Genomic DNA, 17569 nt, shown 5'->3' on the forward strand with positions numbered 1-17569 from the left:
GCTGAATATTACACAATTATGGGAGGCACCAGATGGCATCATTAACAGGAATGCTCTGAATGTTTACCACTTATGTGCATGTGTGAAATTAAAAGTAAGATGACCTATCTTTATTTTGAAAGCATGGTGTCAGTACTATACAGGTGTTAATGACATTTGCAGCAAACTAAAATAGTCATTTCGGCTTAAAAACAGGTCAAGCTTGTTTTAAAGCCTTTTCAAAGCATTTTGTAGATTGACTTTGGAAGTAGCTTGTAGCAATTCCAGCTTGTAAGGAAGGCATAGATACTTTTTCCACAGAAACGTAATGTTCACTATTACAAAATGGAGAAGCACAGCTGCTGTCATTAAAATACAACTCTATAATAAGCTGCAAATCAATCTCCCCTTGTATCCTAGTGCTGCTGTTTAGTTACCTTGTGTTCATTATTTTCAGTATGAAATAAGATTGTTTTAAATTTTATTTTTTAAAGCTTTTAATTTTATACATCTCTTACATTTTTTTCAATGAATTCAGTACATTTAGAAAATGCTACCTCTGTTGCCATGAGTCTGTATGCAGAGTAGGTACAGTGGACAGAGACGTTTGTGTCTTTTCCTTTTCCAGAGCATACACAATCCTGTTTTGATACAGGTATTGGGGTAGTTGAGATGCGTTGTGGTGGTGTCTTCTCTCAAGAGAAGCCCTCAGAGGGAAACCTTCCTGAGCCAGCTGGCGTTGAGAGATTTTTCCAGTTAAGTCTCATCAGGGATGTTCAGGTTTTCCCATCGTGCCCTTTGGACCTGGACCAGAGAGGTGAAGCAGGACTAGCGTAAAATCAAAGCTTAAGGAAATTGTTCTGTTCATTGTGGAAGAAAATAACTTAATGTCTGAAAATGCTAGTGGTATTTTCAGTTATATAATTTTGCTATATATGGGAAATCCTAATTTTATTTTATTTTGTTTATTCTACCTGAAGGCGATATAATCAATATGTATTCTGATGGCACGAGAACTCTGTAAAATAAACCTGAGAAGTTAAGGAGACGTTGTTTAAGTTAATGATGGTCTTTGGCTGGCTGCTCAGATCCTGGCCCTAGCACAGGAAAGTATTTTCCATATCCATTTACATTCAGAGCCAATTAGAATAAATGAATGTTTTGCCGTTAATTTTTAATGGCTTTGGTTCAGACTGTTAGGTCCCAACTTCTTTTGTGAAATTGTCAGTAGCGACTGAGCTTTGATTTAAATGATGTCATTTGGAGTCTACTTACTTACCTAGTAGCAGGCAAGTATGACTTAATAGCATGTTAATAGTTATGCCACTAAAAGGAAGATTTAAAGAATTCTCTGTCAGCCCTGATAGTTGGGAAGCATTTGTATGCTTGTTTGACCCTCCAGGCTCTAACCTTCTCTATGCAGGAGTGCAGAGCACCATGACTCTTGATTTTGGCAGAGTAGTGACAGGGACCAAGCTGCAGGCACCCCCTTGCTGGACCCAGATTTGGGACCTTCTCTCTCTGCCTTCAGGAAGTGCACGGTAAAACGATGTGCTCAGACATTGAGGATTGCGTGACTAACAATGAAAGCTAGGTTGGCTATTCAAATGACGTTGTTCAGATGTCTTGGAAATTTGTTCAAATAACCTGTTCAAAGATGAGAGTTACTAAAATTAATTGTATAAATTATGTGTTCAGTACAAACCATCTTGGTAGTTTTCAACTTCTAAATTGCTTGGTATGTTTTTTTCACGTTATTTAATTAGCTTTTTATGGCAGTCTTCGTAGGCTGAAGCATCTGTCTGCTTTAAAGGTGTGGGTTGCAATCCTTTTCCGGGGTTGCTGTTTCAAGAGTGAGATGAGGCGGGAGCTCCTGGACGCCCAGTTTCTAAGGCAGTTGCCACCTGCTGAGTTGTTGGTACAGTCATAGATGTTTGGCTTTCCTGCAGTTTTGCCTGGAGAAGCAGAAACGCTAAATTACAGAAATATAGAAACTGTAGCTAGCCTTCCTTGCTAAGAAGGCAAGACTGTTAACCTGTCACAGGAGAAGGCATGTCATTGAGAGGAGCTGGCACTATTTATACTGCTGGTTTGTGGAGAAGCAGAGCTGCTCTTACCCCCGTCAGGAAGCACAGAGGGGCTGCAGGGACAAAGCAAGTGGAAGTTTGCACCCTCGAACTGCCCAGCCCCTGTGCTGCGGAGCCTTGTTGCTGGGTAATCACCAATGTCATGGAGTGCAGCACAAAAATGTACGCTAGGATGCTGCTGGTCCTCACAGCAACTGCCAGAACCAGTGAGAGTGCCAGAGAGGTACCCCAGCGGAACGGTTTCCATGACAGCTTTCCCAAAGCATCTCTGCCTCTCTTGAGCAGACCCGTCTCCATCAAGTGAATAGACCTATGATGGTTTATGTGAATTTGACATAGAGAATTGAGAGCCATCCAGCTCAGCCTCTCCTGTATTTCCTTCCACATTTATGCTGGGAGTCCAGCTAGATAATATCTGGAAGGTATTTCAGGCTGAAGTTCCTAGATGTCGCTACATTTTTGTGTATTTTTTTTAATCTTGGCCAAAAAAAAAAAAATTCTATTTACTACCTGCTTTCCCTTCCCTCCAAGAATACCTTGTGGAGTAGAAATCAGTCAATGAATATATAGACTGTTTTTCCAGAAGCTGAAGATCAGCATTTGCCCATGTGAAAATTCGTATAATAATACTGGCTTTGTTCATAAAGGCCTTTGAGGTCTATGGATGAAAAATATGATATAAAGGCTAGGTATTATCTGTGCAAACCAGTTTTATAGAGCCACAGTTACTAAAGAAGGATTCTTTGACAAAGATGTCAAAATTCAGGCTGCAGTCTTCATCATAGTTGTATTTCTTTCTTTTTCCTTTTCCCTCTGTTTTTGGTGTTTATGTAAATCAGTGAATGCTTGGAAACAGCTTTTCAAAACATGTTTACTGGCATTCCTAATGAGACTTTTTGGAATGTAGCTGGTATTAAAAAAAAAAAAAAAAAAAAAAAAAACCCACAACAAAAACTAATACAGGCTGAAAAAGCATGCATTTTCCAATAATTTTTGTTCATATCTCCTTGGTGAACATTGATTTTTTTTTTTCTTTCTTTTTTATGATTCAAATGGAGCTTGAAATTAAAATAGCTCTGTTTGTTCATCTTCTTGTTTGCCTGCCACTATTGCTGACCTCAGCACTAATCTAGGAACAGGTTTGTTAATTTTTACTCCTTCTGATGTTTTTTTACAGTAAACAGAGTTCAAATTGTATAGATCGTGTACAGCAGTAACTATCACTCAGGTTTCTCAGTAACAAATGCCAAATTAAAACAAAAGCATCGCAGACAGGTGTAGAATCCCCCATTCTGGAGCATGTCCAGAGAAGGGCAATGAAACTGGTGAGGGGTCTGGAGCACAAGTCTGATGAGGAGTGGCTGAGGGAACCGGGGTTGTTTAGCCTGGAGAAAAGGAGGCTCAGGGGAGACCTTATTGCTCTCTACAGCTACCTGAAAGGAGGGGGTAGCGAGGTGGGGGTCGCTCTCTTCTCCCAGGGACCTAATGATAGGACAAGAGGAAACAGCCTCAAGTTGTGCCAGGGGAAGTTTAGGATGGTTATTAGGAAAAAAATATCCATTGAAAGGGTTATCAAGCATTGGAACAGGCTGCCCAGGGAAGTGGTGGAATCGCTGTCCCTGGAGGTATTTAAAAGATGGGTAGACGTGGTGCTGAGGGACATGGTTTAGTTGTGGTTTTGGCAGTGTTGGGTTGATGGTTGGACTCGATGATCCTAAAGGTCCCTTCCAACCTTGACAAATCTATAACTGGGCTGGGAAGATCCCTCCAGGGGTTCCCTGTTACTTCCTCTAGTCATGAGTGATCTGTGAAGAGGCTGAGTACGTGATGAATGAGGCAGTCTGTTTATCTTGTAGCACCCTGAGCAGCACTCTTGAATTCAGGGACACTTTAATATGCTTAAAATTTAGTAAACACTTAAGTGTGTTTAGCTTGATAAGGCCCAAGTCCTCAGTGTGTGATTAAAATCGAGTCTAAATTCTGCTGCACTATGGAGTCTTTGCATGATGAGTTCCAGCGACGAGTGTAACAGCTCTTTGACACGCTGCTGATGTTCTACTAGGATAGATTTACCAATATCCAATTCGGAACACTGCACTGCTCCTTTTCTGTCAAAGTCTAAATCCTTTGTCCAACTTAGGTTTTAATTTTTGGGTGTTCAGTTTTGATTTTTCTGTTTAAATGAAGGTAACGTTTGCTATAAAACCAGTTCTATTGTAGGACAATTGCAATAAATATTTTTAGAAATCCTGCAAATAGCCCAGGGCGCAATGTTTAAAAACAAAACTAAAAGGAGCTATATTCTTCATCTGAGTTTGTACCACCAGTGTATACTGTTGCGTACATGTGCAATGACTACATTTCCAGGCAATATGCAAACTGAGTGGCTACCCAGATGGGAGATCCAGGCACGCGCAAGGAAGGTATGATGCTTTACCTGGTTTGAAAGCTCAAAGGAAAAAAATGTATAAAAATGTGTTTGCTAAAACCAAATAATTATGTCATGTATCATTTTCCATTGGTTACTTAGGGTGGAAGGGTGTGGAATATTTATTGCTATAAATTAATCCTGCTCTGGCACATATTGTGCTGTGGGGTCATAAGTGAAAGACATAATTTACATGCAGGGTTTGTGTTTTCAGTGGAGTATTCTGAGAAATGCATAAGCGTTTTTAATGGGGGTAACGTTTGAAGGCCTCTAAGTGGATGGCAGTGGCTGTCCACATGAAAAAAAATATCCCCTGTGGTTTAATCAAGAAAGGCCACCTTTGTCAGCAGTTGGAATCGAAGGGGTGGATGGCCCTCTGCCCTCCCAGGTGGAAGCAATGTGACAGGTGGTGCAATGGCAGAGGCTGTCAGATACCAGAGTAGAAAGGAGGAAAAATAATCTCTTTGATAATCAAAGAAAATACTTTTTTTTCTGAGCTATGCGTGCCTTTTCTAACACTGGCAATTATTGCTTTTTGCCTCACATTAGTTAATGATTGCTGTTTTATTTAATAAATTGGATACAAAATAAACAAGTTAGAGTTTGCTATTGACCTATCAATTATGATGTCTGATTACTCCTCTGGGGAACATATGTAGTCATTTGTCCTGACATTTTGTTAAAATAAGGTGGTATTATGGGACCAATCCACCTAATTCCTTACTCCCTGGGGCCATTTAGTGTACTTAGCTGTTAGAAAGGTGATTTCTGAAGCATGACAGCTGTTGGTATTGGGGCCATTGTGTGGTGAACAAAACCAGTTATATTCTACTCGTATGCTGCCTTTGTATCATTGATACAGAAGCCATTTCATAAATTAGATACAACTCTTCCCTAGTAAATTGTATTACTGCTTTGTATTTTGTTGTTGGAGTACATTTTTTAAAAAAACAAACCACCACAGCACTGCAGTAGGAAATGTTTAAACTTGGCATTGCTGTAAGGTCTATTGGGTTTATCCTATTAGCTGCTGACATTCCTGTCTAGTTATTTTGGTTGATTAGGTACATTACAAGTAGTTTCTCTTCATGTTCTTTTTACTGTTTTATTAATTTTGTTAAAAGCCACATTTCAGCAAGAACATCACTAATAATTTTTCCTCCAGAAGGCATTGCTTTCTAGAAAAGTTGCAATTCTCTGTGCGCAGCAAAAGAAAGCCTGTCAGAGTTCTTGTCTGCAGAGTTCACAAACCCGAGGAATTTGAATACCAAGAGTAGGGCCTTAAGCACAGTATCCTCAACGCATATTTGTGGTACCATAAGATCTCTGCAAGTGTCAGCAATTGTAGAACAATGTCAAACGTTGTAGTTGGAGCGTACCCATTTAGTATGTTATAAAAAACACCGTGCAAGTTCTATCTGAAGCAGTGGGACGTACCTTTAATAATTAGCGTTGGTTCTTCTAATTTCTTAAAGCCTCTTCCGGTGATGTACATTTTCAGTGAAATATAAAAGGTTTTTTCAGTTTGAGATGTGGAAGTGTTACATCTTTTATGATCAAAACCCTTTTTACTGGCAAATCCTGCTAGAAGTGTTTAACCATGTTAAAAAGCACTGGCTTGCAATTAGATTGTTAGGCTTGTTTGTAGTGACTTGTAGATGACTTATCTAACAACAGTTTGGGCAGCATTACAGTCGTTCTGTGGCTTGGCCCTGGCTAGCCAAGTCGTTCCTTGGTGCAGGGGTGCCTCCGAGCCTGTAAGCATGTGCTAGGTTTCACACATTTGACTTTGTTAAGCAGCCACCATGGGCTAGTATACGTTTTACTGCATCTTCTGGAGTTTTCTTAGTGAAGTCCAGTCCCGGAGATGAATCTGGCTCACCACTGGATGTCATCGTTGCACTGTGATGAACTGCAACCCGAAGAACACTTATCTGGCAGTAAAAAATCATGTTGCCTGACCAAAGAAGACATTTAATTTTGCCACATTTTAAATTACTTGCTATACAGTGATGACAGATTGTAGGTAATTGGTCCATAATCCTTCCTTAACACGTAGGACAGCACTCTAGTGTGTTACACAGACAATTCTCCTCCTTCTGTAGTGAGGCTATGCTGAAATCTCAGCTGTGGATCTCTGCCATTGCGAAGACATGGTATAAAAGATCTCTTGGGGGTCTCAGTGTACCACGTACTTCTTGAGAAGGCCAATGTCATTACCATAGCTTTAAAATAAAATACTTACTCTGCATATATTGAGTTACTCTGTCAACTAATATATAGAGAATATATTTCTACTGTAACTTCATAGGAGGAATTTAGAGGACTTAATTTTATTAACCTTCTGTCTCCTATTCATAATAGATGAAAACCTGTTAGAAGTCTTAGATTGCTTCCTGCCTAAATAACACAGAAGAAATATATGGAAGTGTCTGACAAATAATAAAAGTAACTTCATTTTCTATTTGTCTCTTCAGTGCATCTATGAACCTGCAGTTACACATTCTGTGAATGTATACATCCCAAAGCAATAAGAAAAATATGAAGTGTGTTGTACTGCAAGATGGAAAGTATTTCCCTGTCTTTCATCAGAAATTTGAAAACTAAATAGAATTCAGGGCAGAAAAAAAAAAGTCAAATGAAATATTATATCTTGACCCTTTCTTGCATATTTGTTTTGAGAATCACTGCTAGTGAAACCTAGAGACACAAATTTAAAAAAACCTAAAAAATATGGACTTTGTCTTAACCAGCGTATGCACTAAGAAGAATGGAAACTGAGAAGGTAGTAATTAAAAACTCTATAGCAAGATTTTGGTCTTGGTGGCATTGAGATAATAGTTTACCCATTTGACAGTTGGCTTTCAGTGTAGCTGCTCTGTGTTTAAGAAAAAAGGAGGTTAATTCTATCATTCTGAAAGACAGTTTTCAAGTAAACACACAAACACTCAAGATATAAGTTCCTAATTAATTTACAAGTAAAATAATTTCCATAAATAAAATAACAAGAGTAAAAACTGATCTAGAAGGTATAAAAATAGCCTTAATGTTATGTAAATATGTTCCCCAGGTGTTAGCTAAATGGTAGTAAATTATAGAAGAGGCAGTGTTTTCTTCTCTCTTACAAGGACTCTATAGCATCTTTTCCAGGAGAAGCCAGACCATTAAGCTCTGCTAACTTTCTGTGACCTATTAAACATGCACGTATTTCAACGTTTTAGTACCATTTATCTACTGTGTTATCTTGTGCTGTGCACAGAAAAATCATAGTATTTGTCACGTCAGTGTGCCATAAGAAGTTTTGTATGCATGCAAGGTAATGCATTACTCATGGTTTAGTGATTCTTTGCTGACTTTTGCTGGGGTTTTTTAATGCATTTCTATGTAATTTTACATGTGTTTTACAGTTGAGTTATTCTTTGAACCACATAAATCGGAAGCTGGTACTGGGATCTAAAGCATCTATCAACAGTAGAATTGTGGTGGTTGGTGCATCTGATGTTGGAATATCTTTTCTGGAAACGCTTGTTTTTTGGTAAGTTTTTAATTTGATTTCCTTTACTGAGAAGAATGTTACATTTTGTTTGAAGGGGCTTGCTTCCTCCATCTAAATCATGCTTTGAGTCTGTGTCCGAGTAGTAGATGTTAAAGGTCTGGGTGCCTGCGGATGTAGGAGAGATAGGTGCTTGCATCCTGGCTGACTCTGGAACTCAAAAGTGCTGACAAAGTTGCTCATAGATACTCAAGGTGAAGGCATACTGAAAACAATTCTACATAAAGTCTCTTTGACCATTGTTTTTATACAAGAATCCTGTGAGTGGAGGTTAAGTCCATAGCTGTGCATGCGTGCTCTAAAGTAGTATTGATCTTTAAAGGTAGTTGTGCCCAGTGGGATCACAAATCACTGTCTGAATCCCTCCCATTGTAATAGTGTGTTTTCAGAGCTGTGCAGAAATTTATGACATAATCTTGTTGAATTGTAATCTCACTGTGATTCTTTTGATTCTGATAATACCTTTGATTCTGATGAGGCTTTTGATGTTTGGGATTGTTCAGGAACCAAAGAAATGTCTTTTTTGGCCCTTCTGCCATTTTTGCTGTAGACCCTAGAGTGGGTATTGGAAAGGTCTAGCAGAGGACACTGTTCTCTCACAGTCTCAGCCTGCTTGGTGGCCCACCAAGAACACAAGCCATCAGCATACATTAAAGAATTTTTTGGCAGTAAAACTGCAAATTGAATTGCTGTGGTTATCTTGAGTTATCCAAACTGGAGTAAATAAACTGTATAAACCGGTTGAGAAGGGGAATACGTGTATGCCACTGTTTTGGTACCTTCTATGGTCTAAACCAGAGTAAACTTCTAGACAAGTTCTGCTGTTTTACAGACTTTCCAAAGTTAGGGAAGGGGTGCTGTCTCTGATATCTCACTGCTTGCACCTTCTCTGCACATCAGTACCCCCTCCATACCAGTTTTGGGAGGTTATCAGGCGGTCAGACTGTGTATGTGACAATGCACTTCCTTTAATGCCATTGTTGCTTTCCTCAGCAATTACACATACGTACTAGAAATGCTGAATGACTTGCAGAAGTGAATATAAAATTCAAGTTCTGTATGTGATGGGTACAACAAAATGTTTGTTGCAAAAACTAAGGGAGGTTGGCATTTTTATGGTTGGCAGAGAATTGAAAATTTTGCCTATTTTTCTCAGTTAAGCCAAGACTTTGCGTTTCTACAACAACCATTAATAACATCACAAATTAAAATATCAATATGGCAAGAGAAGAAAATGTTAAAGTGCTTTATGGATGTTGTTATATTGCTGCAGCAGTGAAGAAAAAATACCTGCTTCTTACTTTTTTTTTTTTTCTTAGATCCCGACTTCCTGTAGAGCCATCCCCTCTTGGGATAAAATCATTTTCTTCTCATCCTCCTGTTCTCAGCACCTTTTAGTCTTTCCATTCCACTCAAAATTCAGTTAAAAATGTACTTTAGAGCTATTAGCCCCTTTCTTGTTGTTCATCCTGTGCTGTTTATTACTATGCTTTCAGTATAAAATACAGTGAGGGAAAAACAAAGCACGTTTACGCTCCAACCAAGTCTGTCAGCCAGAAGCTAAGTCCTTCTGTAGTGAACGGGATATATAGACAGTATTGTGCAATCCTTTATAGGTAATCCTCCTCTGAGATGCCTCAACCAAGACTTTTCAACCAGAAGTTTTGTTTGAACCACATTCTAGCAAAGGGTTCTTGCAGAACATCTTCCTGTGCATAGGAGAGAGTGCTTGTCTTCAGCGCTGCACAAATGGAGTGCTCCCGCTTGAGAGTAATTGAGTATTGCTCTCAGAACGCAAAAAGCAAGCAGTCAGCATGTAGTGCAAAATGTCACAGAATTTATATTAATATATGTATAAATTTATAAAGAAGACTTTTTTTTTTTCATTTTCACATCGGCAGCAGATAAAGTCTCCTGATCAATGTGAAGGCCTTTAAATACAATTTAGGTTAACTTACTCATAATTTTCTAACATTCTTTGCAAAGGTTACGTGCACTAAAAATAGCTAGATTGAATCAATTTGTAAGCCCCTAATCCTTAAAAAGAGGAAGTAGTTTTCTCCTCATTGTTCTTCATACTTAATTATTTTACATTATCGGTCACCATGGAAACACACAGATGTAATTCACTTACCTACATAGTAATTATTAGAACTAGATTTTACAAGTGTTTTCAACTTGTTTGAGACTGAAGAAATATTTTTTCATTGAGCAGAGAAATAATCACGAGAATTACCTCTCCTCACTGGAGGGCTGCAGCTGGTGGCCTTTCGCTCCCACTGTGCTGGGGCAGCGGCACCGCAGCTCCCGGCACGGCACGTCTGCTGCGGCAGAGCGCTTCGGGGGAAGTTCAGGGTTGTCACTTGTCCAGCAGTGCCGCGGAGCAGCCCTGGGCACTGCCGCTTATCCACCCGAACCCAAAATGAGCTATACAATCCGTGCTGCAAAGGGGAACTGTGTGCTGTGAACTGTTATCTTACAACATGCTGCTTCGGTCTTTTGCTGTGGCTCGTTACCTTGCGGTTGGGGTTTCTGGAAACGGAGATCGTCACAGAGGTTGGAGCTCTGGTGCACCCAAATCGGTGCCTGTTACTTCAAAGGGCAGTGCAGAAATGCTGCAAGTGAGTATGTGGAATGACCTGCCAGTAGGGGAAGCTTCTTCCTAACGCTCAGCGTACTCTGAGCCCTGGAGAATTGCATCCGTTGTGCTTAATCTAACGCTAGGGCAGCGAAGGTGATCTCATTATTCATGTTTCACCGTTCAAATAAGTATCTCCTGCTGATTTTTTTTTTTTTTTTCTTGGCACATAATCACATGCAGACACGTGTTTTCAGCTATAGCGCTACTTTTCTTTAGGGCGCATATGAATGTTTTATTCAAGAAGCAGGCGGATGATGGAGGCGGCAGTGCTGGCAGTAGTGCAGGCAGGACCTGGCCTCCCTTCTCCTGCCCGGCCGGCTGTCAGCGGGTACAGGTGCGAAAGCGGCTCCCCGGGGCTGCTGCTGTCCCATACGTGAGGAGCTGCAGTGAGCTGGGCAGCAGAGCCAAGATGCTGTGGAAGGAGGCGGGGGGGGGGGAGTGAGTTGCATCATAAATTGCTGAAGTAATTAACTTCCCTGCAGGAGCATGGCAAGCAGGGAAGGAATCGTGATTCCCACAATTCCTGCCTGAGTCTCCTTCTGGGCAGTGCAATTATATGCTTCCCCTTGCACAAAGCCAGGACTTGGGTCACTCTCTAGCACTAAGACAAGGCGTATATAAATTGCAGCAGCATCAGAGCATTTGTTAAAGCGGTGTAAATTCTGAGCGAGGTCCAGTCCTAAAGGAGAAGTTGCGATGGAACAAACACCCGCCTGGTGAAAAAGCAGCTCAGCCCAGCAACACTGCGTCTCAGCCTCTATTGTTCACTGCCCTCCAAACTGTTAGCGCTGCCTGGTGCTCCTGCCTCCCCTTTGTTGTAGGATGTGGGGAGAAAGCTCTTTCAGTGTCAGAGTGAATCAAGTTTAAAAAAAAAAAAAAACCACTTCAGAGAGAGGTTAAGCTGAAATGCAAGTTTTATTTATTTTTAGTTTCCCTGCAGTGACTTGGGGCGGGCAGAGGGGGGAACTGCAAGGAAAAGTGTTTTATCAGTCATTCTGGTAAATATGTGTGTGACGCCACTTACACTTGCAGTACTGTGAGCCACTAACATTGACAAATTATCACGAATGAAGACCCTAAAAAGGAGTTTGATTTAAGACTAAAGGAAGCTTTTTAAAGAGTTACCCTATTTTTGTCATCCCCACTGAGATCAAGTATGCATATACTAAATTTGTAAATGAAAAAGATGTTTTAAATATTCAACTCACAAGTATTCAATGAAAATTATGTCTGAAAGTTATTTGCAAGTGTAAAATCTGTTTTCATAAGTACTGACATTCTGTATTAATGAATATGAGAGAAGGAATAATGAGTTCAGTTTAGAGTTCTGCAAATACCAATTCTTGGAGCTGAGGTCCAGCAGGAAAAATATCAACTGCAGTTAAATAATTTATTTAAAAACCTGCAAACAGCTAGAATTGGGGATACTGAGTTACATAGTCCTCAGTTAAACCACTGTTCCCTTAAATGTATATTCTGATGAATGTAAGCTATAGCCCAGCATTTTAATCTTTTCATATTTCCAAGTACCAAGATGCTTTAAAAAATAACCTCATTGCTAAAAACTACTTTAGCAGGAGGGTGGGTGTGTGGTGTTCTGTTTTGTGGTTTTTGTTTTTTTTTTTGTTTCTCCTTGTTTTCTTTTGTAATTTAAGAACAATGGTCATGGCAGCAGCGTTAGGGCAGAAGAACATACAGTTTAAAAAAAAAAAAAGGCATTTTCAGTTCATTGTGGTGGATGATTCACGGAACAGCATGCTAACTAGTATGCCTTGACAGCAGGTGATTGAAGTTTGGCTGCAAGAATGCAAAAAGCTTGCTCACAGCAGTATCTTGTCATTGGTTCCAGCGTAGTGAACCAATTAGCTTTTTATCCACCTCTTTGCATATAGCTGTGGAAAGCGTTATTGTCTTCTGATTACAGGGAAAACCCTTTTTAATCCATGATTTCGAAAACCTCCTTAATCCAACCTCTGGTGTAAACAATGACTTATTCTCTGAGGACACTGGAAATATACATAATGTGATACACAAAATAGCATTAAATGAATGGTGGCTAGGATCACAGCATCTTGTATGAAAATGTTGTGAACTGTATTTGCCTTTCCACGTGGGTGCATGAAAATAATTATTGCCTTTAAAAAGCAAATGGATTAACGTATATTTCTGTCAAAGCCCTGAACTTTTTTCGTAAAGTAGAATTAAAATCTAACACAGTAAATCTGTGAGGTTTTGTCTGCAGGACAGTTTTTCCTTTTGTGAGTTAAACGTAGCTAAGATTAGCTTAGAAATGGCAGGGTTTTTTAAAACACGGTTTCTGACAGAACAGCTATGACTGCCGTTATCTGGCAGCACAGTATTATACAATATCCTGCACATCTGTCCTGTTTGGCAATAGTTAGCATAATGCTTGCTGTTTAATTAGGCTTTTTATCTTTGCATTTGTCTGAGAACATCTGAAGCCTTCCATGTTGCCTGTCACTAATTAGTTGACTAATTAAATAGTTAGTGCTTACTTGCTGATCACAGAGCTAACATGTAATGAATGGTTTAGTGATCTTCATTGTTTTTTACTATCTATCTTTGCCACATGAATTGATATACATGTGCTTCCTTTTGACTGCCTTTTTTTTTTTTTTTTCATACCAAGGCAAATCCAGAACAATGTTGTAGTCGACCATGTGTTCAGTGTCACCAGGCCTGCGTCCTTCAGACATTGTTGCCTTCCATCATTTCTGGTGAATAGGGATCGAGTTGTGACAGAGATAAATAAGATGGGTCATATCTCGCCTTGTTGCGCAGTCAGGATCACAATGAACACTGTCAGTGACTGATACCAGACATAAACTAGGGGAGAGGATATGGGTCAAGATCAGCCTTCCTAACAGCCATTTGACATGCCGCTGCCAAAAAATGATACTCAATTAGCATTGATATGTGGTTATTTCATAGTTATAGTCTTGCTGTAGAGACAGTTTTCCGTTTTAAATACGGCTATTTCAACTTCAAGTACTTGTCCTTTAAACATGTGCAAACATTTGTCTGACCCCAAACTATTCTTTCACGCTTTAAATTTGTAAGTAATTGTAGATTTCCTTGTGCTACTATTTATATATGAATACTCATAACTTCTTGTTGCATGTTAAAACTGATCTTGGAAATAGTAGTCTTCTCATAAAAGGCCTTTTTCAAAATTGAAATGTCATAAGAATTTTTATAGAATTACATTTTGTATCTGTCATACTTCATCACCAGGAGAAGTACGATATTAGCATGGCTGTTTCAACAGCTCTGTACAGAGCTTGGTAACCTGACTACCCAAAGCATCTGGTAGCTCTCTGATCAATGCAGTTCAAAGCAAATAAAGAAGCATTCCAAGTGCAAACACTGCATTTAGGTTTTCCAGTTCTCTGCTGAAGCAATGGAGGGGATGTACTTTCTCTTCTGTTCATATTTGTTTTTCTTTGTTTGAAGTATGTATCCCAGAGTTGTTGTGGAGGTATAACTACTGAGTTCTTCAAAGCAGTCTATAAACTGCCTATGGGTTGTTTCTGAAGCACAGAAGACTGTTCAGACTACTACAGTGGAGAAAAGATTAGTTGGCTGGTTAAGTTTTGATCCTTCCCTCTAGTGATTAGTGTTGATTTGATTCCTGTTCACGTATGTGCGTATATGCCTGTACTCTAACAGGCAGAGTGAGGGTTGTGACAAGTGAAGATTGCTATTTGAAGGTACTTGCTTGTTTTTTCTGACTGTTTGATGAGCTGAAATTTCAAGGTTCCTGTTCTGGATTGCTGTGATTACCCTCCAGATCCCAGGAAGGAGATGAGTCTGAATACAGTTTACATTGAAATGAGAGTCAGGAGCACATAAGATATAGTAATGAGATGGTGAGTCTTTACTGCATGCTGTGTTACCTAGATTCCCCAAACTTCTACTGTCGATTGGTTAGGTTAGATGGAGCTCCACAGTGCTGTAGCTCGATTGCTTCCAGTACCCATGTTGCTATGCTGCATTGGGGTGTGAATTGTAACACATCACGCTGTGTGGTTTGTTTCCCTAGGAGTGTGGTGGTCAGTAGCATCTCTGTGTTAATCAGGCATAATTTCAGTTTCATGTATGCTACAGGGCATGGGCTGTTTGGGAAGGAGCTGTTGGAGAAGTATCGTGTTGCCCTGGTGAAGAGATGGGCACGTGGCTTTGTGGTGCTGCACCTCTCGGAGCTGTTTTACGTTAAGGGATGCAATATCAGCGAGGCAGCTGTGCTCATCAGGCTGCCAGGGCTGGAGGTGCTGTGAGGCCCAGATCCGCAGCTGCTACATGCAGATGTTTGAGATCAGGAATTTTGGCCCAGCTGACTCTTCCACCAGCCATGTCCCTGTCCTTCCTGGGCTGCCAGCTTTCTGTCAAGAGGACGTGGCACTGGGGTGGTGCCTCAGAACATGCAACTTTCATGAGTATCTTCTCTTTCTGCGTGCTCTAGCTGTCAGGAGGAGAACGTATGGTCCTTGGCCATAAGCTAGGACAAAAACGTTGGTACAGATCTCAAGCCCTTCAAATTCAAGAGAAGTCTATCTTTTGACATCCATGGGCTTTTCTAGAGTGCGTACTTTTCCATCTCTGTGAAGGCAGCGTTGCCAAATCTGCACCGAGCAACATCAAAGAGTCAAAATGTTCATATCCTTTGCAATAATATGGAAAATTGGGGTCTGGCAAGTAGACAGCCATAAAAAAAAAACCCCACATTAGTTTTAACATGATTGGCCAATAATATTAAAAATGTCCTATTAATAAGCTGGAATTTCCAGTGTATGTTATTCACTGAAACATTCACACAGGAGCAGACAAAACAGCAAAATTTCCACCACAGTCTAGTTTTACTGCCCAATTTATGGTATCTTTATTTGTGGAAAATGGTGTTGATGTCTCTCAACTGTGATTTTAAATCTGCCAGGTGATTAGATTTAAACAGCTAGAGACTGTAACTACCAAGCCCATCATGAGATATCCCTCATTTTCTGTCTAGAAAAATAATTGCCCTGTTTTTACTTCGAACAGGCTGTGAAATGCTGAAACATTTATGGAATGGAAATTGAAATTTTAGTAAGGAAATGCACTCAATAAAGCAGTGGTTGGATGGTACTTTGATTTAGTCGAATTCAAAGCCAACTTACATTTGGGTTGGTAGTGCTAATCTTGTAAACTTTGTAGCTATGGACATTCCCACGTAAGTACATGGATGTGTCTGATTCAGTTATCTATTTTGTATGGGCCAAGAAAAGAGCTCTTTAGACTCTTTTCCTGTTCGATCAAATAACAATTCATACTGTAAAGATTTTGCCACGCATTTTAATAAGCTAGATCCTGGAAATACCACAGATACTGAGGGAATACTATAGTTTTTGGAAGAGCCTCCTAAGAAATCTGCAGCTGGGTTGTTAGATGAGTCAAAATTCGGTTTGTACTTTGCTACAGTATATGCTCACAGTGTTTCTCAGTGCAGAATGTTAAGGCAGTTCACATTTGAGCCTGAAGTGATATTACACTAAAAGTAAATAGGCGGATATGTAAATAAGCAGGTACATAAGACTTAGTTTTAAGTTGTGTTCGACGTTTTCTCTTAAATGCTGTACTCCCGTGTTTGTATGTTACACGTGTTAATTGATAGGCGTGTTCAAAACCTGGTATACACCTTGCAAGTACTGGCAACATGCAGAGTCAAAGAGACTTCTGAGAAGAAAGCTTAACCAGAGGGGGTTAAGGGAGGGAGAAGAGCTTAGTGGTAAAATTGCAAAGGTCAATATGGGTTGAGAAGCAAAGTGTGGAAAAGAATTAGTCTAACAAAGGAAAAAAGACTCAACTGAATTACAGTAAAAAGCCACAATCACTAGAGAAGACGTTGCAAAAAAGAATAGGGAAAGCTGAGTTGACATAGGTGAGGAAAGCAAAAATAAAAAACCAACAGTTGCTGGGAAATGAGAGGTGGTTAAAAAAGTGGTTGAAAATGAAAGGTGGTTAAAAGCAGCGACAGAAGGGTGGCTGAGTTGTTCCAGAAAAATTAGTTGTGATATGGATAGGAGTTTGAAAGAAGAAACTGGAAAAAGACATGTTTGGTAACATTCAGGGAGAAATCAAGATCGTGGGGTGATGTAAGGCTACCTAAAAGGAGAAATTAATAAAATAATTGAAATATAGCAGAGTCAAAGTTGCTAATGTTTTAATTATATTGTCCAGGAAAAGGGTCGGCACAGAGGACAAAAGGAGACAAGCATTAAAATGGAAAGGAATCTAGGGCTGACCAGTTAAAGGGTAAAAAGTGAGAGGACTAATTGATCTACCCTAGCAGAAGAATTGAAATTTAACTGGAGAGGAACTGCTTTTGAGATGTGGTGTTGAGGAAGAGGAGGGATACCACATGAGCTAGAGTCAGAGAGGGGACACAGGTTTTAGTGAGAGCAAAGAAGAAGGAAGTAGAAAATACTTGAACAAAAGGAGGTAAAGTGGCAAGTCTAGGGGCAATAGAAGGTTTGCAAGCCCATCTTAAATGTGAAAAAAACGCAAACTTTTTAAGTTTGTGATTTATGTACTTATCCAGTTCAAGTAGATATAAACGTGCACCCAACAAATATGGGCCAGAAGTTAGAGAGAATTGTCACTGTGGAAAGGACAACATCTTCCAGGAGGCATAGTGGGGGCAAAAAATGTAGTTACCTTCAAAGTGGTGCGTGTAGAGTTTATGGAGAGTTTGTGGGGGGGTTTTGTGGGTTGGTTGTGGTGGTTTTTTTTTGTGGTTTTTTTTTTGTCTTAAGATAGTAGGCACTAGACTTCAACACCAAGGGGGTGCCTCCAAATCCTGTGTAGAATTAAATCATCAAGTTCAA

The 17569-nt window shown here is 39.8% G+C and overlaps 1 protein-coding gene across 1 annotated transcript in view; it reads left to right on the forward strand.

The window, feature by feature from the left end:
* Positions 1 to 17569, forward strand: part of CFAP61 (cilia and flagella associated protein 61) — a gene marked incomplete at its 5' end in the record, with an annotated part of 116424 nt that overhangs the window by 42696 nt on the left and 56159 nt on the right. Inside the window, 1 exon segment of the mRNA XM_082480634.1 lies at positions 7902 to 8029. Coding sequence (XP_082336760.1) covers positions 7902 to 8029 — 128 coding nt within the window.

Source organism: Vanellus vanellus, assembly GCF_965231255.1.
Source record: "Vanellus vanellus genome assembly, chromosome: 3".
NCBI lineage: Eukaryota > Metazoa > Chordata > Aves > Charadriiformes > Charadriidae > Vanellus > Vanellus vanellus.